This window comes from Triturus cristatus, chromosome 7 (assembly GCF_964204655.1).
Source record: "Triturus cristatus chromosome 7, aTriCri1.1, whole genome shotgun sequence".
Classification (NCBI taxonomy): Eukaryota; Metazoa; Chordata; class Amphibia; order Caudata; family Salamandridae; genus Triturus; species Triturus cristatus.
In genome coordinates, this window is record NC_140590.1 from 180,063,175 (window position 1) to 180,089,684 (window position 26,510).

A 26,510-nucleotide genomic window follows, 5' to 3' on the forward strand; every position below is an offset into this window, starting at 1 on the left:
ACTAATCTTCCCTACCCCTCCCCTACTTTGACTACCTCCCTCCACCCTGCCCACACAGAACCCACCAAACACATTTAGCATTTACACAGAGTAGGTGGTAAATAGGTGTGTGTCAGACCCCTCTGGAAAGGGGATATCGTATGGAATACTGCACAGTAATTCTGTGTCCGCACTGTTATTCCCTGTTCGGAGGGGTTTAACTCATGATTGCACTGGTGCATAGACATAATATCGATTTTTTTCATTTTGACCTACAGAAATATCGAGTTTTAAATATCGAAGGGACAGAATATCGACATCAAGAATATCGGTGACTAGTATATCGACCTAAAGGTAAGAAATCTCGTTTTTGTTGATATCGATGTCAGTAATATCGTTTGCAAAAATATCGTTGTTAATAATATCGATGTTTATATTAGTGTTATGTATTTTAGTATGAATTTTATATGTATGTGTTATATTTTTTTTGCTAAGTATTGTGTTTTTATTAAAATATATGTATTACATTTTTAGAAGTTTTTTTTTTTTTTAAGTAAATTTTGTATTTTAATTATTTTTAATTACATTTTGTGTTTTCGCTCCATAGCGGGTTGTGTGTTTGTAGGGGTATATGGGGGGAAGTGATTTAATAATAATAAAGTAATTTTTTTTATTTATTTATTGGTATTGATAAATAATTTATTGTTAATTAATTATTAATAGGTATTTAATTCTTATTAATTGATACTTATATTAATTGTGTTAAATAATGTTCGGAACAGGTTGTGGGTTTATAGGGGAATAGAGTGGGAAGTAAATTACTTATAATAAAGTAATTATAAAATTGTATTTATTTGTATTGATAAAAAATGTATTGTTAATTGGTTATTAATTGGTAATTAATTTTTATTAATTGATATTTATATTAATTATGTTAAATTATTTTAGGAGTGGGTTGTGGGTTTATAGTGGAATAGAGTGAGCAGTAATTTAATTATAATAAAGTAATTATTAATTAGTATTTATTGGTATTGATAATATTTCTTTTTAATTAATTAATTGGTAATTCATTTGTCTTAATTGATTAATTGAAATGAAAAATAATTGTGTTAATGTATTTTAGGAGGGGGTTGTGGGTTTATAGAGGAATAGGGTGGGAAGTAATTTGATTTTATTGAAGTAATGATTAATTTTTAGTTATTGATATTCATAAGTTATTTATTGTTAATTAATTTTTAATTGGTTATTTAATTGAAAAATAATTTAATTGATAAGCATGTTAATTATAACCCTCTGCTATCCAACATTTTCCCTACAGTTACACTTTCTGGAGTGAATTATTTCCCCTACTCTATCCAACACTTTCCCTACTGTTGCATTCTCTGGAGTGGGAATAGTAATTTGTACCCCTAGGCCAGGGGTACTCATAGTACGGCCCGCGGGCCGCCAGCGGCCCGGCAAGCCTTCCCTGGCGGCCCGCGGACCTTGCAGAAATCGTACCTGTGCAAGCACCGCCGGTTGCAGCAGCGCAGAGCTATGGGGGCCGGGCGATTCTTTTAAAAGCCAAGTCACTTGTTAATGAGGCTTTGTTGTATTTCACCTCTTCTTAGCGCCCCTGCATCTCCCCTCTGAATGAGTGGAGATGCAGGGGGCGCTAAGAAGAGATGAAATACAAAAAAACCTCATTAACAAGTGACTTGGCCTTTAAAAGACCTGTGAAGTACTTGGGTGCGGCAGCCGTTTTTGTTCCAGGGAAGCTGACTTCGAGCCGGGTGAGGTGACGGACAGGAGTGGGGGGGGGCCTTGGCAGCAGCTAGAGAGTGCAGCAGGTGAGTTTAAAGCGGGAGGAAGACAGAGTGCGACAGAGGCAGGGAGAGAGGGAGAGGGGGAAGACAGAGCAGGAGACAGGGAGGGAGAGACAGCGAGAGAGTGACAGACAAGTTGGGAGAGGGAGGGAGACAGAGGGAGGGAGGGGGACAGAGGGAGAACAGATGGAGAGGGAGGGAGACAGAGAGGGAGGGAGACAGAGAGGGACGGAGACAGAGAGAAAGGGAGACAAACTGATTGAGAGAGAGGGAGAGAGATAGAGAGAGGGAGGGAGACAGGGAGAGAGAGGGGGAAGGAGAGAGAGGGAGAGGGAGAGGGAGCGAGGGAGAGAGAGGGAGGGAGACAGAGAGGGAGGGAGACAGAGAGGGAGGGAGGGAGGGAGACAGAGAGAGGGAGGGAGACAGAGAGAGGGAGGGAGACAGAGAGAGGGAGGGAGACACAGAGAGGGAGACAGAGGGAGGGAGATAGAGGGAGGGAGGGAGACAAGAGGGAGGGAGACAAGAGGGAGGGAGAGGGAGGGATGGAGGGAGGGACTGAGAGAGGGAGGGAGACAGAGTGAGTGAGAGAGAGGGAGAGTGATAGAGGGAGGGAGGGAGGGAGACAGAGATAGATAGATAGATAGATAGATAGATAGATAGATAGATAGATAGATAGATAGATAGATAGATAGATAGATAGATAGATAGATAGATAGATAGATAGATAGATAGATAGATAGATAGATAGATAGATAGATAGATAGATAGATAGATAGATAGATAGATAGATAGATAGATAGATAGATAGATAGATAGATAGATAGATAGATAGATAGATATGTGTGAATGCCGGGTCTGGTGGCTCAGTGGACGAAGGCGTCTGCTGCAGGGGCCTGTGTTCAACCTCATGCTCACAGTTTTTTTTTGTTGCTCTAGCCCCGCCCCCTCCCCCACTGCTCCCGCCCCCACCGGTGCGGCCCTCGGCCACAAACCACACTGTAAATTTGGCCCCCGAGAGAAAGTTTGTGAGTACCCCTGCCCTAGGCTATCCAACACTTTCCCTAATGTTGCCTCTCTGGAGTGGGAATAGTAATTTTAACCCCTACGCTATCCAAAACTTTCCCTACTGTTGCACTCTCTGGAGTGGGAATAGTAATTTTTACCCCTACGCTATCCAACACTTTCCCTACTGTTGCACTCAGTGGAGTGGGAATAATAATTTTTACCCCTACGCTATCCGACACTTTCCCTACTGTTTCACTCTCTGGAGTGGGAATAGTAATTTTTACCCCTACTCTATCCAACACTTTCCCTACTGTTGCACTCTGTGGAGCGGGAATAGTAATTTTGACCCCTATGCTATACAACAGTTTCTCTACTTGTGCACTCAGTGGAGTGGGAATAGTAATTTTTACCCCACGCTATCTAATACTTTCCCTACTGTTGCACTCTCTGGAGTTGGAATAATAATTTTATACCTTCCGCTATACAATATTTTCTCTACTGTTTTAGTTAACATAGTGTATAATTTATTTTAAAGAGGTCAAAAATATTGTCATTTTTTCATTTGCTATATAAATTTTTTATATTTTTATTTATATTATTGGTGTATGTGTATATATATGTATTTCTAATTTTTTTAATGTTTTTTAACTATTTATAAGTTTTTTACAATAATTTTTTTCTCGATATTTTTGTACTTACCATGTTGTAGATAGGATGTCGATATTCTTGACATCGATATTTATGTATCGATATTTTTGTACCTCGATATTGTGGTCGTTGATATTTTGTCAGTGATTTCATTGCACTGTAGTGTTGAGGTTGCTGCTTATGAAGACCAATATATTTTCAAGGCCATGGCAAGTTTTTAGTGATAGTCTCCAGTGCCGACTACTACAGTTTTATGTAGACCGTCTTTCCACTTGCTCCTCCTATGATACCACTATTGCCAAGAAACCCTTGGATGAACATTGCACTCTTAGAAATATTACATAACACAACCCAACCCCACCTGGAGACACCAGTTGTCACATTGCGCCTAACTTTCTGCTATATTGCGCTGAAACATTACTACCAAACTTAAGATTTTTTCGGTAAAAGTACTCCTCTCACAAGCAAGCCATATGAGAGCAGTCCCAGAGTATACTACAAAAAGTATTCCATGATAGTTACAAAGTGAAAGAATGATGACACCTTCACACATGAGTTTGCTGGAAAAGTGTCCTAGCTTAAAGCATGCGGTCTGTTGAGCAATCAGTAGAAACACATATGGGCTACGTAAGGGTAAAGATGCCACAGATCTATCACTTATCCAAAAAGGCCACCAAGAAGTAGCCAATAAGAACCTTTATCATAACATAAGGATTAGAAAGTAATTGGAACACGCACCCTTATTCTTCCATACTCTCCCTTGTAGATGGATATCTTGTAGCCATACACATAGATGTTGACCAGTCGCACATATGAGACAGCCTGGTTCCCTCGGTTGTCGTTTTTCTCGTCGATGACGAATGGGACGAGGCTGGTGTCATCACCGCAGTATTTGGAGATGGTGTAGGAGCAGGTGCCCTGGAAATCGTAGGCGTAGCCATCAAAGGTGCGGTAGTGTGGGTCCCCCCAGCCCCAGCAGGAGCTTGAGTAATTAGGCACACACACCGGTACGTCATTCTGCACCTTACAGGTTTCCATTCGTCGGCACTTCACAGATTTGCAGGGGTCTGAAAGATAACACCACATTGGAAGTCTTTGGGAACATAAGATTGTGTTTTCTGTATCTAAGCGTGTGAGCACCTCTCCAAGTGCTTTGCTAAGAGTCGATCACACACCAGTAGATTCAGATGAGAGATTGGTATGATTCAGTGAATGACCCAGGCTTGCAATCTGAGGTTGTGTTGAAATCAGAACTCATCCTTTCAGCAAATTCCTTCAATTAAAAAGCAACCCTCTCTGTAATTGGAAATCAACTCTCATTTTTGGAAAATCCATCAATGTTTCAAATGATTGTGTTTTTATTGAATTTGTATTTACCATTAACCATATCCACCCTCTTTTCACCCTCAGCACTGAGACTCTCCTCTCAGAATTGGGCAGAATCAAGCCAGAATACCTTCATTCAATAATAATGGAAATGAAGTTGAAAGGTGTGACTTTATCTACATGGTTATAGTACAGGAGCGAATGAATGGAGTACAATGCGTAGTGTGAAGGGCTCTAGTACCAGATTCACTGTCTCTGTATGTAACACCTTCTAACTACCCCACCACAAAGGATGTCTTCTACAGGCTATCTGCTAATTGGGCACTGCTGAACTTCTAAGGTGCTCAATTCCACTCTTCAGAATCCTGCCCTTGGTGTTGAAGTGGCGACTTGGCTTGTATGATATGGACATGTTCTGTTAGGATGACCATCTTTGTGCTGTGTTTGTTTGCTCTGAACATCTTTTTCCTTTTCACCTCTACAGTTGCTATCTCGGATTAAAAAAAAATCTGAGTCAGATGTGCTGTGTTTAAAAAAACATGTGATTTTATTTGGAAATTACCAGGATCATCACTCTGTTTAAATTAGCACCACCTATACAGCGCAAACGTCTACCCCAGAGAGGTGTAAACCCAGCAAGGAGCTGAACTAAAACGTTGAAACAGTCACATCTTCAGATTTTTCCCAAAAGATAGGAAGGTGGGAGCGAGTCTGAGAGAGAGAGAGAGAGAGAGAGAGAGAATTTCACGGTTTAGCAAGACTATAAGAAAAGGATCGGCAACTGATCCAGTTTTTCCTAATCCTACGCGCCTGCAAGAGCATAGTTCACATACATGGAGCACGAGCAGGCCTGTACAGGAAAGCTTTCTTTGAAGGATAGGTAGGACCTACACCCTTGAAAGCTCTCTAAGCTAGGCACAGAGCTTTAAAAGTACATCTATGATGGATCAGCAACTAGGATAAGGAAGGGAGAAGATCTCTAACAGACATCCTCCTTGAGAGATTAAGACTCACACTAGCCGCCACACTCGGCACTAACAGTATCCTATTCCAAAGAAAGACAGGAAGGCCAAGGTGACAAAGGCCTAAAGAACTGTTTCACATACAGATACAGGCATATAAGGGAGGGCTTTGCGAATGGCTAATAATAGACCAAAACATTTGGAAGACGCAATCGTAATCTGTGGAGTGAAAGAAAAAGTAGAGTCAAATAACTAACCCCCATTCCTAGTGGAAGTGGTAGGAATAGGAACTGGTCCCAGTTCTTTGAGCCACCAGTCAAAGTACCATTTAGGACAGTTGGGTCCTGAAAGCAGAATCTCTGTCTTATCAGAGTTCAACTGGTGTTCATCCAACTTTGCTATCCACCCTCATTGAGGCAGAAAAAAAGGTTCTTATTTTCCCCCAAATTGTCAGAGATGGATACAATAAGATGGGTACCGTCGGCATGTGACATATTACAGACACCAACAAGTCTAATCAGAGCAGCTTAAAGGGGCTGTATATACTTGAAACAATGTGGGACTAAGTGCTGATCCCTGGGGATCACCACAAGGGAAATTAAAGTTACTTGATTGAAAGGGGGGCAAGAAAACAACAACTGTGCATTTCAGATGGTCCAGAATGTTCCTAAGATCCTGAAAACAGCTAAGAGCAAGGTCTCAATAACATGAAAAGATCTAAATACAGATTGAGTCTTATTCAACAGCTGATTATCTTTCAAATATCTTGGCAATTGGGTGGTTACATAACTTTCTATTAACTTGGTCTGGAACAGCAATGATGAGAAGCGTCTAAGGTCAGAAAGTAATTATATTTATAAAAGGTTTCTTGGGAAGTGGAACTATAAAACATGCTTCCAGCAGGCAGAAACCTCTGCATCCCTGAGAGATTTATTGGGCATTTCCATAAGCTTGGGAACTAGGTCCTTAGCCACAGGTAATATCCACCGGGATCTAGGATCAGATGTCGAACCCCATTTGATGCTAGTCATTAGGGTGCTCAACCCCTTGGATCAAATTCCGCACTAGTCCGCTAAGCTGAAGGAACTAGACTCAGCAGCAGGAGGTGTAACAGTGACAGAGGCAGCCAAATCAGGGCTGGACCATATTTTTAAAGATTTTTCTTTAGAAACTATGCCAGATCATTACGCAACTCCTGTGAATGATTGATAGTATTGGAACAAGCAGAAGACGAGGGGAAGCTATTGCGAACAGTGAAAACCTCCATAGTAGAATTATTGATGACCTCAATCTTTGAGGATATAAATGTGTCGCGAGAAGTGTGCATAGCTTGTTGGTGCCTCTTAATAGCCTTACAATACATTTCCTTAGCTGCTGTGCGACTGTCTGTGACTTTTGGCTGCTCTCAGCTCTTCTGAATGCCAAGAAGAGAATGACTTTCTTCTATACAATTTGATGTTTTAGACAGTGGTCTGTGCATAACATAGGCATTTGCACAGAATACAGATATGGCAAGGGGGAGTGAAGAACATAGTTGAACTCCTGTGTAGCATGAGATTGTAGAATACATGTAAAGGTGTCCTGTATGCTACATCTTTACTATAAAATGTGTTCTAAAATCTTAAATCTGTAACATTTGATCTGATCTCAGCTGAATATACTAGTGGTGAAGGCAAATGATTACTTCCAATCATTATATCAATTTGGGTCTATCAAGTATGTTCTGTCTGAGCTTAGCCAATATGTGCTCCAAACGGGCCTCCATTATTCCGGCTGTGAGGCCCCGGCAAACAATATACAGGGCGGCAGAGGGGAAGATTGTGAAGGGGGACATCTGTAATTGAATTTGTCACTCCATACTCACTAGAACCAGACACGACAAAAGAGGCCGCGGACAAAAATCAACTTCCGAGATGAGATTTGCTTTGTCGTGGTGTGGGGTGGATTAGGATGGCCAAGGGGCCTGATAGAGTGCCACACAGCTGAACAACGATGCTCTATGTTGGGTGCTCAACAAGCTGAGATAGTTTTCGTATTGCCATCGAGAAAGGAAATACATTACCATGCTGCAAACCTAGGAGAAGCCTAAGTATTTTCTCATGATTGGCTAGGGTCTATATCCCATTGAGTGGCTGCTTTAGGCTTTAAAATATCTTAACCGTGCACTCCAGGGGGAGAAAATGCGTAGAGCGCTAGAAGAAAAGGAAGCCTCCCACCTACCGCACAGAAGTGTTCCTGACTGTGTTTTTGAGTGATGTCGAGATCGCCAGCATCCAGCCCTCTTCCCTACAACAGGCAGGCTCACTTCCCGGCCTTGTTGTACAAAGGGAGGCTTGTATCAATTTCCTGAGAGGACTCTGCCTTCTTCAGGAACTTGAGCCAGAGAAAAGCCTGCCTGCTGTAGGGTCAGCCCTGCAGGAAGGGATCTTGTCATAGGAAACTGCAGTGCTCAGGAGGCTGACCAAACTCCTGAGGCCCGAGAGAGCTTCTCGGAGAGCCGCATTTTTCAATGTGTGGAAAAAGTTACCATATTTGTAAAGTTTGTGAAACTGTGGCTGGAAAGCCCTACAAAGAAAGTTCCTGTGAAGCAATTTTCCACCAAAAGTCTTTTTTGCAAAAACATTTTCGTGTTGAAGGTATTAACTGGGCTATTTTCCCCTTTTCCGAAAAAAATACTTTGCCAGATTATTTTCTCACATTTTTTTGTTCTGTAAATTTTGCTCTGTCATGACACCCCTGAAGCCAATGAAACCTTCCTCAGCTTTGCTCGTCGGTGATTAAAATGTGCGCAAATACCAGAGGAAGGATGTCGGACTAATGTGCCCTGCGCGGTTTATTTAACTCGCCCCTCCAGCTCGCGAAGGCATCGCGGTCACACCACCATCAGCGGGCAGGTAGATTTCCAGTCAACGCCTCGTGGAAGGCCGACAGGCGCTGTAACCTATTAGAGTACATGTGGCTGGAGCTGCACGAGGTTAGGGGTGGAATTTCTTTTTCATCCAAGGAATACTATTATTATCCAGCTGAATTGATATATTGACGAGGTGTCTGTTTCTAAAATAACACTTGGGACATTGATCCACGCTCTTGGGGGCATATTTACAAGGGCTTTATCTCCGCTTTTTTGGCTTACAAAGCCAAAAAAAGCGGAGATAAAACCAGCACCCTATGTACAAGAGGGTGCTAACATGCATAATCACATGTTAGCACCCTTTTCCCCAACGCCTCCCTTTGCAACGCCAATGAGATGCAAAGTGGGCGTAACCACGATGGACTACCTTGCAAATATCGCTGATGTTTACATCGCAATATTTACAAGGCAGCCCACATGATTTTAGCACGGGTTAGATTTTGGCGAAAACTGCAGTTTTCACCAAAATCTAACCTCTGCTAAAATCCTGATTTAGCCATCCCTAACATTGGGGTGGATTATGCTGATACGACCCTGTGGGTCGTATCAGCAAGGTTATTGCTGTTTTGCAGGGAACATCGCTGCAAAACCAGCGATGTTCCCTGCAAAAGGGCGATAACCTCGCTATCTCTGGAATTATTATTGCCCTGGAGAAACGCGTTGTTAATAATGCGCTACCAGGGCGATAAATGACAGAGGTAGCCATATTATTATTGCTAAGCATTGATAATATGCCCCTTAGATGCTCCTACAAACGTGCATTTCAATCGCTGGTTCTAGCGTGCTGTCAGTGAGTACATAAAATGTGCCACTTACAATCTTGTGGAATAGTTAATGTCGCTTCTAAAATCACTCGTAACACCCAAAGCCTAAATGACGTTTTTGGAAAAAATATAGAGGCAACCTCTTTTATTTTCCCAGTGACAATGAAAAGAGCACGCTTTAAATGGACTAGCCGAGGTAAATACATTTGTTGTAGATTTGTTTTTACTTTGAGGTCTACCATACCTTTAAGTGTGAAATTTACAGTGAGTGAAATTGGCTTTGGATTTGATAGTATGTATGTGTGTGTGTATGTGTAACTGAGCCAGGAAGTAAGGCTGAGATGGGGTACTCTTTGGCACTTTGCTTAGGACAGCAAAAACCCTAGGGCTACCCTTGGCTTTGGGAATCGCAGTTCAGACATAATAACTCACATTGGGCCCAAAATGACATTGCCTTCATCTGCCAAAGAGGGCATTATGTCTGTTTTTACCTAACCCGTTTTCATTTTCCATTTTTAATCTCCTGTGCTCGTATATATGAATAAACACCCAGTTAACTTGTGGAATTTCAGAAATGTTATGTTATGTTAAAAATATTTGTAGAGCGCACTTACACCAAGCGGTTTCATGGCGCTGAGAGCGGGAGGGCGACAGTGGTACGATGACAGAAGCTTTACTCATATGCCAGAAAGAACAGAAGGGTCTTAAGAAGTGTTCTGAATTGGGCGTAAGAGGTTACTGACCTCAGTCCGGTGGGAAGAGAGTTCCAGAATTGAGGGGCCACAATGTCTGTAAATATTCGTTGTTCCAGAAAGGGAGAAGCTTCCACTGTGATTGTGTACCTGTATTGATGCAGCTCATACGTCCATCGGTGATCACACATTTCTCGTCGCTGGCGCAGCTGAATTCTTGGCAGAGCAGGACTCCTCTGGCCTTGCAGGTGCAGGTCTGTTTGCAGCTGTCGGCAGTGACCACCTCCCCAGGCTGTGGTGGAGAAGGATATTTAGAAATAGATTTTAAATTATTGAGGTATTTGATAAAGACGGTATTACGTGTGATAAAACACTGGCAGATTCTTGCTGAAGCCAATCATAATAAGGAATAGTAAATAGTAAACCTACATTTCTGCTCCCTGATTGTACTCCAGCTAAACAGAGGATAAAGCCCCAACATATAGCATGGGTTATACCATATGACAATAATGCTCCTCCACTATATCATCATACAACTACATCGCAAGCTAAATATACTTAAATACATTTGGTTAGGCAAGTTATTATGTGTAGGTCGACCATATTAATGTAAAAAAGTAATGTGCTTTCCATGAAGATGCAATGGTGGGCAAGATAGTGATAGAATGTTATTGTAGATGCTATTGTTGAATTTATCCTAAAATATAAGGAAAATAAGTTATAAGGCTTTCTTGTCTCTAAGCCAAAATTCAGCCTCCCTGTGGTCCCATCTGATTGGTCAGAGTTAAGAGTATTAGGCAGGCTGCTTTAATGAAGTGATAAATGGCTCACTACTGGAGAGGTTATCTCATAGAGAGAGTTCTGCTACACTGAAATGCCAGGGCAGGGGGAAGGGGTCCTAAACCATGGAGCTTCAAAGGGGGATAGGACAGGCAGGAAATACCAGTTCCATCTACCCCCCAGCCCCCTGACCTAGCCAAAAGGCAGGCTTAAGAAGAGAAAGCAAAAGACATACAATTGATGGATGGAATGCAGAACAAATCAAAACATTCCCCCCAGTTAAGAGATCTGGGTTAAATCCATCAGTCTTTTGCTCACCATGCCACCCCAGTTTAGACCTGGCCATATGCACATCGGTTTTGACCCTGCGCCTTATGGGAACAGTCCAGCCCAAACTGCCAAGCCAGGTCCTTCCTGGACCGGAACCAAGCATCCTAGGACCGGTTTCGGGGTTTCACCCCTCAACAGCCAGGATAGCTTGAATCCAGAGGCACAGTGAGCCCAGGACCCACGTCTGGGCATACCAGGCGCACTTAGGAAGAGAAAGCAAAAGACACACAATTGATGGACGGAATGCAGTACAAATCAAAACATTCACCCCCAGTCAAGAGATCTGGGTTAAATCCATCATTCTTTTGCTCATCATGCCACCCCTGTTTAGACCTGGCCATATGCAAATCAGTCTTGACCCTGTGCCTCATGGGAACAGTCCAGCCCAAACTGCCAAGCCAGGTCCTCCATGGACCGGAACGAAGCATCCTAGCACCGGTTTCGGGGTTTCACCCCTCTTCAGCCAGGATAGCTTGAATCCAGCGTCACAGTGAGCCCGGAACCCACGTATGGGAATACCAGGTGGACTTAGAAAGAGAAAGCAAAAGACATACAATTGATGGATGGAATGCAGAACAAATCAAAACATTCACCCCCAGTTAAGAGATCTGGGTTAAATCCATAATTCTTTTGCTCACCATGCCACCCCAGTTTAGACCTGGTCATATGCAAATCAGTCTTGACCCTGTGCCTCATGGGAATAGTTCAGCTCGAACTGCCAAGCCAGGTCCTCCCTGGACCTGAACTAAGCTTCCTAGGATCGGTTTCGGGGTTTCACCCCTCATCATCCAGAATAGCTTGAATCCTGTGGCACAGTGAGCCAGAGACCCAGGTCTGGGCAAACCCGGTGCACTTAGGAAGGGAAAGTAAAAGACACACAATTGATGGACGGAATGCAGAACAAATCAAAACATTAACCCCCAGTCAAGACATCTGGGTTAAATCCATAATTCTTTTGCTCACCATGCCACCCCAGTTTAGCTAGGAACCCAGAAACCAGTCAGAGGATGCTTGTTTCCGGTTCAGGGAAGACCTGGCTTGGCAGTTTGGGCTGGACTGTTCCCAAGAGGCATAGGGTCAAGACTGTTTTGCATATAGCTGGGTCTGAACTGAGGTGGCGAAGTGAGCTAAAGAATGATGATGGATTCAACCCAGATCTGTGACTGGGGGCGAGTGTCTATAAAAGTTTCAGCGCTCTGTCCATCATCTCCTTGTGTTTGGTTTGATCACCCTAAGTTGGCAGGGTATGCCCAGACGTGGGTCCCTTGCTCACTTTGCCACTGGATTCAGGCTAGCCTGGCTGATGGAGGGTGTTACTCAGAAACCGGTTCCAGGATGCTTCTTTCCGGTTCAGGGAAGACCTGGCTTAGCAGATCAGGCTGGACTGTTCCCATGAGGCACAGAGTCAAGACTGATTTGCATATAGCTGGGTCTCAACCTAGGTGGCGAAGTGAGCTAAAGAATGATGATGGATTCAACCCAGATCCGTGACTGGTGGTGAGTGTCTGAAAAGTTTCAGCAGTCCGTCCATCATCTCCTTTTATTTGCTTTAGAGGGCAGGCTTAAGGCAGGAGTTTGCAGATGGAAGTGGAAGGAAAGCTATGAAAATTAGCCATACTGGAGGTTTGGTTTAACTAGTTCTTGCTCCTCTGTTTCATGTTCAGGCACATTGAATTTTGGAGAAATAGGGCTTTCTGTGAGAAGATTATGCCACCAGTTTGGTGGAAGTGGTAATTTTGTGGGCTGGTGCCCAGCACCTCATTGGACAGGAGTGCTTTCCTGCTTGACCCCAGAGACCACTGAATAAATATGTGAGTGGTGCAGAGCATCGCAGATCTTCTGCTTGCAACTAAGAGAAGACAAAGGCTTTCCAAGCTGGAAACTTGATTTGCACCATCAGGACCTAGGACTAACTGTGCCGCTGCATTATCTGGGACTACAGCCCTTTGGATATACCTTGCTTCAAGAGGAATAAAGAGTGGACTCCCTGCAAGCTACAGGTAAACAGAGCTCACATGGACCATCACCACCAAGAATCCCCAGCCTGGAGTGCGTCCAGTGGATTTGTAAGGGTTTTGTCCAAGTGGATTGTGGGAACTGAAGTCCTAAACCTTCATGGACCATCACGGAGATTCCAGTCCTTTGGATTGTGTTTTGTACTCTTTGTAACCCCCAGATAAACTTCAGGAAGACGTTCCAGAGGTTTGGAGAAGTTTAGAGCAACTTTGGAGAAAAGCTCCAGAGGGGGACCGACTCAACGTTAGCCAAGCCAGCAAACTTCAACCTCGAACTGGCCTGCCCTGCTGGTTCTTCCCGCTGAAAAGCTCCAAAGGTCCAACTTCCAGAGTTTGAGCAGGAGCTCCCTGGAAAGCAAGCTGGTGAACTCTCACCAAACCCAAACTGGTAAAGAGCCTTGAGGGACCCCAGGAGAAAAAGCTCTAGAAAAGTTTCTAAGTCCGAAGGTAAAATCACAAACGAGGCCTACCATGAGGGTTATCCGAGCAGGGCTCCATCGCGGTCAGCCTGAAACTTTGACTTTGTCCCGGTCAAGTACGGCCAGATGTCCCATTGTGGCACTGTAGGTCTCCTAGTGCTATATAGTGCTAAATCTTTAAAAATCCATATCTCCAGTTCCCTATATTGGATATTTTTATTTTTGGTGTCATTGTAAAGATACAAATATTTTCTATTTTTATAAATTGGTTTGGGATTTGTATTGTGTTTTGTGCCTTCAATATTCACTGAATTTGTGTTTTTAAATGCATTACATACCTGTCTCGTTAGTTAAGGCTGCCTGCTCGCAGCCAAGCTATCAAGGGCTGAGCACGAAAGTAATTTACTGAGACCTATTCTGAGGCCTAGACTGTTTCGATGGCCTTATAACCCACTTTCCAACAACGGCATTGTACATGACCCACTTTCTAACAATGACATTGTACACAGGCTCCCAGAAGAAAGGCTGCTATGGAAACCATGGATGCTCAATGGGACAGAAACTTTAAATATGAATAGTTGTATCAGTCTGCCAACAGGATTTCTCGCTATTCATGATTAAAATAAGTTTGTGCATGTCTCCATCTGTGTCTGTTAATGTGTGCAGGCATGCACGTGTTTGTGCCCGTGTGTCTACTGTGCATGCAGGCATGCACCTGTATGTGCGTATTTGTGTATGCAGGCATGCATGTGTTTGTGCCTCTCCATGCTTGTGTAGGTGTGTACTTGTGTGTTCGTGGGTGTATGTTGTCTATGTGCTGGACTCCCTCATTCTTCCTATTGTTTCCTGTCTGTAGTGGTACATTTGTCTGGAGTGTCACTCTCTTGGTTTCTCTTGTCTAGGATCACTGGCAGGGGAAAGACTGTATCTGTTTTATAAACATGAGCCCTGCAGACTGCTGGAGTCAGGCTTAATCCTTTGTTTGGCAGATTTGGATGGGTCAGTAATAGTTCTGATTGTCTGGTTTGCTTCAAAGGCAAGTTATTTTCTTTATGGGCCTTTAACGGTTTTAGGAGATTGCTGAAAGGATTTTCTACTCAGCTGCAACAGAGTGCTTATTCCCATTTTATGCCAACATTTATTATCAATATTACTAAATGCAATTGTTTTATTATGTTGATGTAGCGTTGCATGAAGCACACGGTGGTTTCTTGGCGCCTTAATTAATAAAAAAAATACCATATTTCTATCCGACTCAATTAATGTTAAGCAAAAAACTGGTGAAAATTAAAATGGCTCTGAACGAGAGAAGGTAACCAGTGTGCACTGTGCTTTAAGTGGGATGAAAGGCGAGGGATCTCTAAACGGAGCGAAGCACTCTGGATTAAATATTACTAAGGTTTGTGTAATTGGTAATGCTCTTCAGAGTGTTTCAATCACTCCCATTATCTCTTTCACAACACTTTCCTCTGTAGTCTCTCTCTGTTGGAAACATCTGCCCATTTGTCTCCCCACATATTTCTAAATTCTTGCATGTGCATCTATCTCAAGTGGTTGGTTTCCTCTCCAACAGTCTTTAATCTCTCCTTTTGCGCATACTTCCTTTCATTCCCTCCATTTTTTATCTCCCCTGCGCAGAGAAGATGCCTTTTCCACTTACCTGTGAGCACTGCTTTTTCATTTCCTTTCTGTGGTGCACATTTTGACACGTTTATGACCCCCTACATGTGCTTTCCCGCACTTGGCACATGTTTCCATTTTTAAGGTGCTCTGCAGAGAGGCCAAGGCTTGAATGTTCCTGTTGAGTGAACAGCTTTATGACCCACTGATAGGTGCCCAGCTCCAAAGTCCTCACTTAATACTGGCCCATCATAAACACCCCAAAAAAACGGAACTCACCCAGATAGACATGTAGAGACTGCCAGGAGGTGTTGAACATAGTTAATGTAGCAACATAAGGGGCAATCGTTAATGCTTTAAATATTTCAAGACGGCATGTTCAGAATTTCTTTATAAACCCTGCTTTTCAAATTTCTTTTCATTAAAATTAGCTTTAAAATATGCGTTTCACCCCTATTTTTTTAAATGTTCTCTGCAGACAACCCCCAAAAGAGCTTTTCTGTCAGTTGGACTCCATCCTTGCGCTCACTCACTACTTAAAACTCATCCATAACTTTTACGCCTCACCACTTTGAAATGTCACCAGCTACCACTGACTGATGGTACTTAATCATGGGCAATTACATGTTAGTCTTCACTGTGTCCACTGAGCACAAATTCGTAGATATCCTAACAGAACCTTCAGCTGTTGCGTGACTTTGCAGGACTGTGTTTGACCTGCTTTGTAATCTGAAGCAAAACTCACCACTTGACAGAGTGACCAATAAATGTATCATCGGTATCTGGTCATAGTTTATTCTTACTCTACCTAGTTATAGAGGAGATGTTTGCAAGGAATTGATATGCATGCTGTTAGCTATACAGCTTTTGGTGACAGCAAACTGTGCTGCTGTATGAAGAAGGAGCTAAGGTAGTAAAGACATTTCATGAGCTGCTGGATGCCTTGGGTCATCTGCTTGTGCAGTTCACAATGTTGACGTTTATTTTACATTGTTGGGCCATGCCTATAATATTTTGTGTTTGTTTAAAATCCAGCATGAGAATTACTAAGCACTGATTTCTAATAAGTATGTAGATCTTTTTATGTCTGAAAGAAGTTGGAGACTATGCTCTTGGGCATCTGTGAGAGCTGTACAAAGCACTTTAAATTTGTGTTCTGCGAAGTGTGTACGCTTCTAGTGCATTTTCCATCTTGTGCGAAAGAAAAAGCACAGCAGATGTTAAATGCATTCAGAGATTTTGGTACAGGGTACGTGAGCAAGTATCAAGCCTTGTTATAATAACATAAGCTGGGAGATTCTTTTTGTTATAGAGGAAGAATGAAAGTTGAACTTGGTGAACCTGGGGCTGTATCTTGAATGCATTCTACATGGGTTAGCTGGTTCAGTAAGTTACCATGCACTTGTTTCTGTTCATATTGCCCTGTCTGTAACACATACTACGAACTCTGCAGGAATGTCTGCCTCTTCATGTTTCTGACATGTACTGTCAACAACTCATAAAAAATGGATCCGTAACCCACTATAACAGGAGATGAGTTCTTCTAGACATGATTTTCATACCATCACTGCTAACCAATGCTAAAGTGCTTGTGCGCTCTCTTTAAAACATGGTAAAATTTACTAACACCCAATTGCCACATTTAATTTACCTGTAAGTCCCTAGTAAAATGGTAATGCCTGTCCCCAGGGCCTGTAAATTATATGCCACTAGTGGGCCTTTGCAGCACTGATTGTACCACCCACTTAAGTAACACTTTAAATGATTCTGAGGTCTGCCATTGCAGCCTGCCTGTGTAGTTTTAAGCTGCCATTTCAACCTGGCAAAGTAAGCCTTTTGCCAGGCCTAGGCTTTCCTTTTTGATGCATAAAAGTCACCCCTGGGGTAGGTGTTGAACAGCCCAGAGGGCAGGGTGCAGTGCATTTAAAAAGTAGGATATGTACATTTAAATTTTACATGTTCTGGTAGTGAAAAACTGCCACAATCGTTTTTCACTACTGCCAAGCGTACCTCTCCCATAGGATAACATTGGAGTTACCTTATTAATTTGATAAGCTGTAACCTCCAATTGAGAGTGGGTAGACAGGTCAAGTTTGGTATCTTATTAGTTGTAACTAAAAGTCTTCTTTAATGGTAAAGTCAGATTTTTAATCAATTAAAATGCCACTTTTAGAAAGTTGGAATTTCTTGCCCAAACCATTTGGTGCCTGCAGACTGATCCTGAATCACATGTCTAGGCGTTGCTGGTATTTGGCCTTTGTGTAATGCTATCAGACAGTAAGACAAAGGAAAGATACGTGTTGGCTGGATGGACCACTCTAAGTTAACGAGGGGGAGAAGCTGTCACCTACCACAATTACACATCACAAAGGTTGTGCCTAAGTACTCTTACTGGTCTATTGTGACCAGAGACAAGCTTTGGTCAGGGAAGGGAGGAAGGGGATGCCTGGCACCTCAGTGAGGTGGAAACCTTCAGAAGCTTGCTCCAATTCAAAGTGGGCATCAGTTATACATTTTGGACCTTTAGATCAAACTCTTCAGCACACTTCTGGACCTGTGGACTCTGTCTACAAGAAGGACTGCCATGCTGCTGAAAGGACTGCCACTCTGCTGGACTGCTGCTCTGAAGGACTGCTGCCTTGCCGAGCTGTCCTGTTGCCTGCTTGCCTGTTGCCTGGGTGAGAAGGATTGGACCTGCATCTATTGAACCCAGGACCTCAGAGTGAATCCAAGGGATAGTTAGCTGGCCTCTTGACTAGAGCCGCAGAGACAGAAGGCACCAACAGCCTTGAACTCAGCATCTGGACTCTGCCATCTGTGACTCCTACCCTGCCAAGTGGTACCATCTCAGTCCTGAACCCTTGAAAGTGGGACTGAATGTGCTCTACCTGCCCATCTGGGGTTTCAGCCGAACTGATGCATCTCTCCTGCGCAGCACAATCCCGAGTAGAATCGAAGCATTGCCTCTACTGTGTTGATCTCCTGGATGCAATGTTGCCACCTGCAGCCTTCCAGGAAGCTCCATTTCCCGACCCATCCTCAATGCAGGGTTTTGCATCACAAGCCCCTTGTTGACGGCATCTTGGACGATGATGCAGGACCTCACATCACAGCTTCGCAGCACAGGTTAATTGGGGCTTTGCTTGTGCCTCACCCCGACAAGGATTGTGGTTCCTGTTGAGTAGGGTTTCACCCTCCCTCAAACAGTGATCCAATTGTTTACAATGATGCATCCATAGGCTAAGTGCCATTTGTTGCCACAATCCTGATAGTTGAACTTACTAAAGATCCATCTCATTTTCATTAAAGGTGGATGGTATCATGATGGTGCTTCTTGGCCTGGGCAGAAACCCTGCTTAGAGTTTAGCTGTAAACCTGTGAACCCATACACAGCAATCTGCAGTGAACTGTGATCTGAAGCCATAAGAGGTGAGCCATACCCCCTAAAACAAGAGTGTAATGCTTCCTTGCGGATGCCACAAAGGCAAATTAAATGTCTTACTATTGCCCAGGTGGGGTCACAGCCAGAGCATTCATCACTCAATAAACATCAGATAGTGTCAAAGTAGGAAATGTGCAGCAAGATCAAGAGTTCTCTGTTTTTTACAAAAACTTTCATTTGGTGGTGGTGTATTGGTTATAATTGGTTTTAACTGACAGTAGAAACCCTAATCATCATCATCAAGTCCATATTTTTCTCCAGTTGCAGCAGTGGTTCACCCACACTTTTTATGGGCAGAGTCCTACCAATCACAGAGGCAAGACGAGAAGGAAACTGCAAAGCTTAAACCTGCAATTGAGCAATGTACAGGCATTCACTTGACATACAAGAATGGACAGCTTCAGTTTCCCCAAATATTGCATGCCCAGTGTGTGTTCTAGAGGTAGTGGCATAGGCAGACAGGTACTGCTAAAATCTTCTGATTTCGATGGGCTTAGCTGGAAATTCACCTAGCTCTGAGCCCTGATGTGAGCTGAGCCGAACTTTGGGGCATATTATCAAGAAACTGCGTTAAAATTATCGCCGCTTTAGCGGCAGAAAACTGCCGCTAAAGCAGCGATAATGGGCTTGATAATATGCCCTTGAGAATTCCCAAAGAAGCCCATGTTCTGGTGTCAACATGGGCTTCTATGGGAATTCTCTGCGGCATATTATCAAGCCCGTTATCGCCGCTTTAGCGGCAGTTTTCTGCCGCTAAAGCGGCGATAATTTTAACGCCGTGCTTGATAATATTCCCCCAAGTTGTCTCCGCCTGCCCCTCTCATTGGTAACCCATCCAGAAGGTCAGCAATTTAGAAGAGAAGGATTGGGAGGGACTCAAAGTGCAAAGCAGCTATGCTGCATGCAATATTCTTGCTATCCATGGTGAATAAATGCACTTCCTTGGCATAAGTTATGTGACTTTATGGTTACATTTATTTCTTAAGCCCATGTACACCCGAAGGGGTCTTGGCGCTGGCTCTACTGAGACCTATTGCAAAGAAGCTCATTGGGACCCAATTAACCATGTTTTAGAGCTTTTCTAAAAAGTAGCAGATTATTCATGGATTTAATTTACAGGGGCAAGGTATTCCACGTTTTGGATGCTCAAAGATGGGCGTCTGAATTTTGAGATTGTAGCATCTTTGGCTATTGAGGACCGTAATATTCATAGTGGTAGATACCATTTGAATGTATTTTACAAATAGTCAGGTCCTACACCATGCAGAGTTTTGAAGGGGATGAAAAGGGCCTTGTAAACAACATCTCAATCTTACTGGCAGCCTGTGCAACTTTTTAATACCATGGAAGCAGATTTGAATTTTGGGATCCCTAACAGCAACTGTGTCACTGAATTCTGCAGTGTTCGCAGTTTGTTCACATATTATTGTTGCATGTTTATATAGAGGCCATTACAGTAGTCAATTTTTGAAAGGAACATGATTATGACTAATGTTTTGTGAAAATCTGAAGGAATGTAAGGAAGATTATTTTTTATGGTCCTGAGGGTGTAGAGGGAGGAGGACACAACCACATTAACCTTAGTTTGTCGTCTACTAACACTCCGAGGTTGCAGACTTTCCTGACCGGAATCAGAATATTATGAAGCTCCTGAAGACCCCACTAAGGGGACCAAAAGGAAGCCTGGTTTCTGAACAAAATTACCTCTGTTTCCCCAGAGGGGACGAAAAGACCTCAGGAGTGCTAGTGCGGCTCCTCTAATTCCGATGTTATGGAGACAGCCAATCAGCAGCCGATGGTTGACCATATCAAAAGCTGATGATAAATCGATAAATCGAGTAAAATAAGGGCAGCTCTCTCACCCAGGTCAAAAGCTACTCTGATCTCCTCAGTTTCCATGATCAAGGCCATCTTGGGATTGTGACCGCATCTGAATCGATAGTGGATGGGGTCCAGAAGATTGTTTACATGTATAAAAGTTGCAATAGAAGGTTCATAGTTTTCTCCACAATCTTAGCTGGTAGCGGCAGATGGGATATTGGGCGGTAACCTTTTTGGGTCCATTGGGTTGAGAGTAGGCTTCTTTATCAGTGGAAGCACTGACGCTATCTTCCATTGGGTTGTAAAATAACCAGTCTCGAATATTTGGTTAAAAACGACTGTGAGATTGGCTGATATGGTTCCTGGTGCTAATTTGACCATCAATAGTGGGCAAGGATCCTGTGGGGAGCTTGACTTAATGGATTTGATAAGCAGTGTGACCTGCTCAATTGTCAGGTCAGTGAATTTCAATAAAGTATCAGTTTTCCGACTAGTGGATGCCATTTCCTACAAAATGATTGGCTACTAGCTGTTAGATTGTTTGATGGAGGTTAATTTATTTATGTTTTGAAAGAGTTCTTTCACTGAATTTTTTGTAGCCTCAGTTTTTTGCATGAAATTATACGATTTTTATACTTGGCTATATATCACTTGTATTTTTCTTTCTCAGACAGGATATAATTCTTTCTCCACTTGGGTTCCTGCCTTCTGCACTACTAGTTTTAAGGTCTTAGATTGTCAGTAAACCATGGGACATATGTCTCTTGGGGTAGGATACCTTGGTGGAGGCCAACATATTTGCAGCTGAGCACAGCCAAGCTTAGTAATTAGCGACAGAGTAATCTATATCCTCTGTCATCACAGGCTGGGATTGGGTCAAGATCTGACTAAATTGGTCTAGTTTTGTCTTATGCCAGCGACCTGTGGTTTGTGCATTACAGTAGATCTTCCCTGATTGTGATTGCTGTAACAGATTTATGTCAAACATCACTGTGTGGTGGTCAGACCAAGTTAGAGGTAGAGTACTTATGTCCTTTAAAACAGGGTTATTTGTAAAAATCCCATTGAGACAGTGACCTGCAGAGTGAATTGGGGCTACTATTACCTGAGTAAGACCTAAGCTGGATGCCAGATCATGTAATACTTTAGTTTCTTTATCTGTTCTGTCTTCTACATAGTGATTAAAGTGTCCTAGTTAAGTAAAACCATTGAGAAGTATACTTGATTCCAGTATGGTACTCGTAGCCTGAGTAATGGTGTGTCCAGGGCCAAGAGGACGATAGAGTAATAACCCACTAAAGGATTGAGAGTTTGAGGTTCTGATACTGAAGGAGAGTGCTTTGCAGTAAGAGAGGGACACCAGCTGAAAGATAGCCACCATATTAGTATGCCACCCCTTCTATCGGGTCTGTCAGCTCTATAAATGGAATAACCAGGCAGTATTGCTGTAATTATATCTGGGCCTGACATCAGGTCTGCCCAAGTCTCTCCGACAAACACGAGACCTATGTTGTGTGTGTCTAAAAAGAAGGATTTCACAACAAAGGAATATGTTCTGTTAAGTCCAGTACTGCTCACCCACACAGTGGTTAGTAGATTATTGACCATGCCCATACTTCACATAGTTTATCACTCTCAATGCTATTCTGGCTACCCCTGGCACATTACTGCCATTCTATCATTCATAGCATATTAGCAACCTGGTTTATATATATTGTGGCTATTGTTGGCAACATTCTAGCAATGCCTATGTCAGTATTGGCCCATCCTGGATGTATAATTCAGGGTTTTTTCTGGCATATCATGGGAATTGTTTAAATCCCATTGGTAATTGTGGTCCCATACATTGTTGTCTATTTTTTACTTGTTTTGATACTTTTGATAAAATACTACCTGTCGCTAGCATTATGGTTTTGAAAATGTATGTCATTTAATGGCCACTACTGATTTTTGCTGATGATAAGTAAACATAATAGGCAGAATCTGACCATATATGAAAGTAATTCATGGTGGAATTGACCAGCTGATGTTACCCTGTATTTAGTAGAAATTAACAATTGTCTTTCTTTTAGTACAAAATGATAGTTTTGGTCATTGAGCCCACACACTTCTGTTTGAGGGAATCAACCGTATTTATTCAAAATGAACCATTTGTGTTTCGTGATGAGCTGTCTGTAGGTTTAGAAAAGGGCATGATGTAGTCCTAGTGAAAATGTCTGGATTTTGAAAATGTGTATGAGAGTCATACTTGAAGGATAAATCAGACTGAGGGTTAATACAGATTTTGGTTCCTTGATACTAGAGGACACTTACTGCTTTGACTGTTATTGTATGCATTTAGTTTGTCATATTTATTGATAAATCATTCTGTGATATCACCACTGGTGCCTGGGGCCTGAGGATGTACTATTAACCTGCCTGTTGCTGTATGAGGCTGCAGGATTTAGCTAACTTGGTTGTACATTACTTGTACCTGAAATATTTGCTTACATTTACATTTTCCATCCCATGCCTTCCAAGTACATTCTCAACCATAAAGTACGACAGTGAATGTACGCGTGTCAGTACGCCCAAGGATAGTCTAAGACCACGATCCTATTTACTTCCAATTTTCAATGGATTTAAGGTGTGACGGGCCCATTACTCCCAGGTTTACTTTCCCTTGCCATTTACTGACTAATGGGGACTACATCAATTTTATTTTAGGGTCTCTTAAGGAATTTTTTACTACTAATAGACTATCAGCTTCGCCATCAATAATATGGGGCAATATGAAGACATATGTCTGTGGTATCACGCTTTAATATATAGTCAGGTTAAATAGAGCCACCTCCGGTGAAGCTGATTCTTTATACCAAACGGTCCGCAACCTTGAACTGCTTCACACACTTAAAATTACACAAGGTGCTACTCATGCATGCCAAATATTCACTCAACAATTAGAGATGCGGTCTTGTGCTGGACGGCGAATGAGGGAACAGATAGCTACTAGATTTGTCAAATATAAGAGTCTCCGGTATGAATACGTGGAAATGGTCTGCAGAGTATTAACAAACCAAATTACAGAAAGACAAAACAAGGGCAAAATTTAGGTCATCAGGGGACTAGATGAGAAGTTTTATTCAAATGTTTCTGCAATTTTAGAACAATTCACTCTGTTTTATGGGAAACTATACAGCCAGTCACAAGAGTTTGATCAATGTAAATGCATAGAATATATTCAACGCTGCAATCTCCCGTCTTCAGCAGAGGACCAGTCAAAGGACCTGGAGTCAGAAATTTCAAGGATGGAAACCGAGGCTGCATTAATTGCTCTGCCCTCAGGCAAGGCTGCAGGGGTGGATTCATTACCCATTGAGTTTTATAAGCTATCAAGGGATATATTAAGTTTGGAATTTACTTTTGTCATTCAATTTATTCAAGCAGGAGGGCCAGTTCCAACAAGTTGGCAAATAACTAACATTGTGTTTAAAAAAAAAAAGAAAAGTGAAACCTGCTGAGGATTGGGGCTCATATCGGCCCATTTCACTCATTAACACTGATGCCAAATGGTTCGGTAACATCTTGGCTTCCCGTCTTAATTCAATAATTCCAGCTTTAGTATCCCCACAGCAACATGGATTTGTTTCAGGGAGGGACATTATTGCTCATATTAATACAGCAATTGCTCCTTCGACATTGCTGAGAACTGTAATATGAATATGGGCATGATATTACTCGATGCCGAGAAGGCATTTGACCGTGTTGCATGGGACTCGCTTCTGAATCCCGTTGGCTGCCTTTGGTATAGGAGAAGATTTTATTAAAATGATTCGGGCACTTTATGAGACATCACGCGCCCGGGTGGCGTACGCCGGGAGCTATTCAGGATTGTTTGGGATCTTCCAAGGGACAAGGCAGGGGTGCCCACTCTCCCCACTCCTTTTTGCCTTGTACATGGAGCCCTATTTAGGAATTTAGATACCTAGCAATGGGCTCTCAGGGGCCAACAATTGAAACTAAATGCATATGCGAACGATGTGGCAATTTTCTCCTCCAATCCTGCAGTAGCAATTACTCAGATTGCTCTTGAAGCTCGCATATTTGGCCACTTCTTTGGCTACAAACTGAATCTATCTAAAACCCGGGTACTTCTGAATTTTTTTCCCGTTCTTCCTATTTCTGGGACCACTACTTCAGCGGTTTACCTAGGTGTTAGGCTTTGCCCTGTCGTCTCCAACATAGTCAAATTAACTACGAACCTTTATTAGCAGCAACCATTGCTACATTCAAATCATGGAGTAGGTTACCACTTACTATATTAGGACGGATATATATCATTAAAATGAATATTCTTCCTCAATTTCTTTACTTTTTCAGGGCAATCCCGCTAAGGGTTCTGGACTCTTTCTTTAGAAGCCTTGAAGGTGCAGTAGGTAGTTTTATCTGGGGCTACAGGCAGTCAAGGCGCACTATTCGACTTTTGAAAACTTATAATAGAGGAGGTCTCTCACTTCCAGATTTTAAGCTTTATTTCTGGGCTGCTTTTACAGGACGATTGCGTAGCTCACTGACTAACGGTGAGCCTGATTTTGTACCATTCTGCTATCGGCTTGCTCTTGGTCCCGATGTTAGTCTTTTTTTTATCGACTGAATGATCCCAACTACTATAAAAGTGTCTGTTTTAAGATATTTAAAGATATTGTTTTCATATGGAAGGGGATATGTAAGAAATATTCTGTTGGTTTCATTAACGAAGACACTCCGATCTGGAAAAGCCCTGCATTTTTCCTTTTTCCCCAGGACTAAACTTGCAGAGTCTGGGCGGATTGCGGTATTATACCAATGGGCCAACTATTTGATCTAGATGATTTTAGAGCTTTTGCTGAGTTACAAGATTCTTTTGGGCTACCCTGTCATTCTTTTTTTAAATATCTTCAATTGAGGGATTCCTTGCGGACGAATGTTAAACAAGCACAGGATATCAACGGATCCGATCTCTCTTTATATTATTTTAAGCCTGGTATTAAACCCACTATAAGCACGATGTAACAGGTATTTCTACAATTTGCAGTGGAAGATACTCCATTATTCGCATCAAAATGGAGCAGGCTTTTATCGTCTGAAGTATCGGCTGAAGAAATTCAGTGGGCTTTAGATATGCTCGGTACACTCTGTCAACCTTAAGTTACAACAGTGGCGCACGCCGTGTCTTTTATACTATACCCCAGATGTCATTGTTAAATGGGGAGTAACTGCTTCAACAGGTAGTACAGACAGAACAGGATGCCCTAAGTCCAGTCTCTTTGCGGCTGATGTCCTACATATGTTTGTACTCTGCCCCAGTTTGCAAAAATTCTGAGAAGGGGTGATAAATTATTTGTCATTAATTTTGGAAGTGCCCCTCAATTTATCTGTGAAGGAGAACATGATAAGTATCAAGTATGACTTTGTTGGGGGTTCTCAGAAATGTATTACAATCATGATGGCCTCTGCCCGACTTTGTGCGAGGGCATGGATCTCAGGGAGTGCTCCTGAGGACTCTTGAGTGGCGAACTCTTATCTATCAAATATATGAATTGGAGCTTTCTTTGGCGAGAGCAAGGGGTCTCACTGCACTCCAAAAATGTAATAACATCTGGAAACATTTTAGACAAGATCTTTTATATGTGTCAATAATGATTAATTGGAAGCAGAAATGGATGTATGCATGGCTTTATGCATGTTTATATCCCTGCTATGCTATGTCATGTAATTTAATCTAATCTTAGCCAGTTTTCTAATTTAATCTATTTTTGCAATATTGGAGAATTTATATATGAACCTGCTAATGATTAATTGTGACCATTGACACTGTTTTTATTTTTTTCCACTACAATTTTATCCTGTATGAATTGCCATTAATTGTCTATCTTAAAACCAATAATTTTTTTATTTAAAAAAACAAGAAAAAAAAGAATGTCCCCTCAAGGGGCAGGGTGGAAAAATGAAGGGATGGAGGATGCTACATAC

At 42.3% G+C, this 26,510-nt stretch overlaps 1 protein-coding gene across 1 annotated transcript in view; it reads right to left on the reverse strand.

Annotated features, from left to right (window-relative positions):
- The window catches only part of LOC146809166 (IgGFc-binding protein-like), a 249,274-nt gene that overhangs the window by 39,079 nt on the left and 183,685 nt on the right, over window positions 1-26,510 (reverse strand). The window contains exons 18-19 of the mRNA XM_085615958.1: window positions 10,243-10,384; window positions 4,176-4,504 (exon numbers count right to left, since the gene is read on the reverse strand). Coding sequence (XP_085472084.1) covers window positions 4,176-4,504; window positions 10,243-10,384 — 471 coding nt within the window. The remainder of the gene's footprint in view (window positions 1-4,175; window positions 4,505-10,242; window positions 10,385-26,510) is intronic.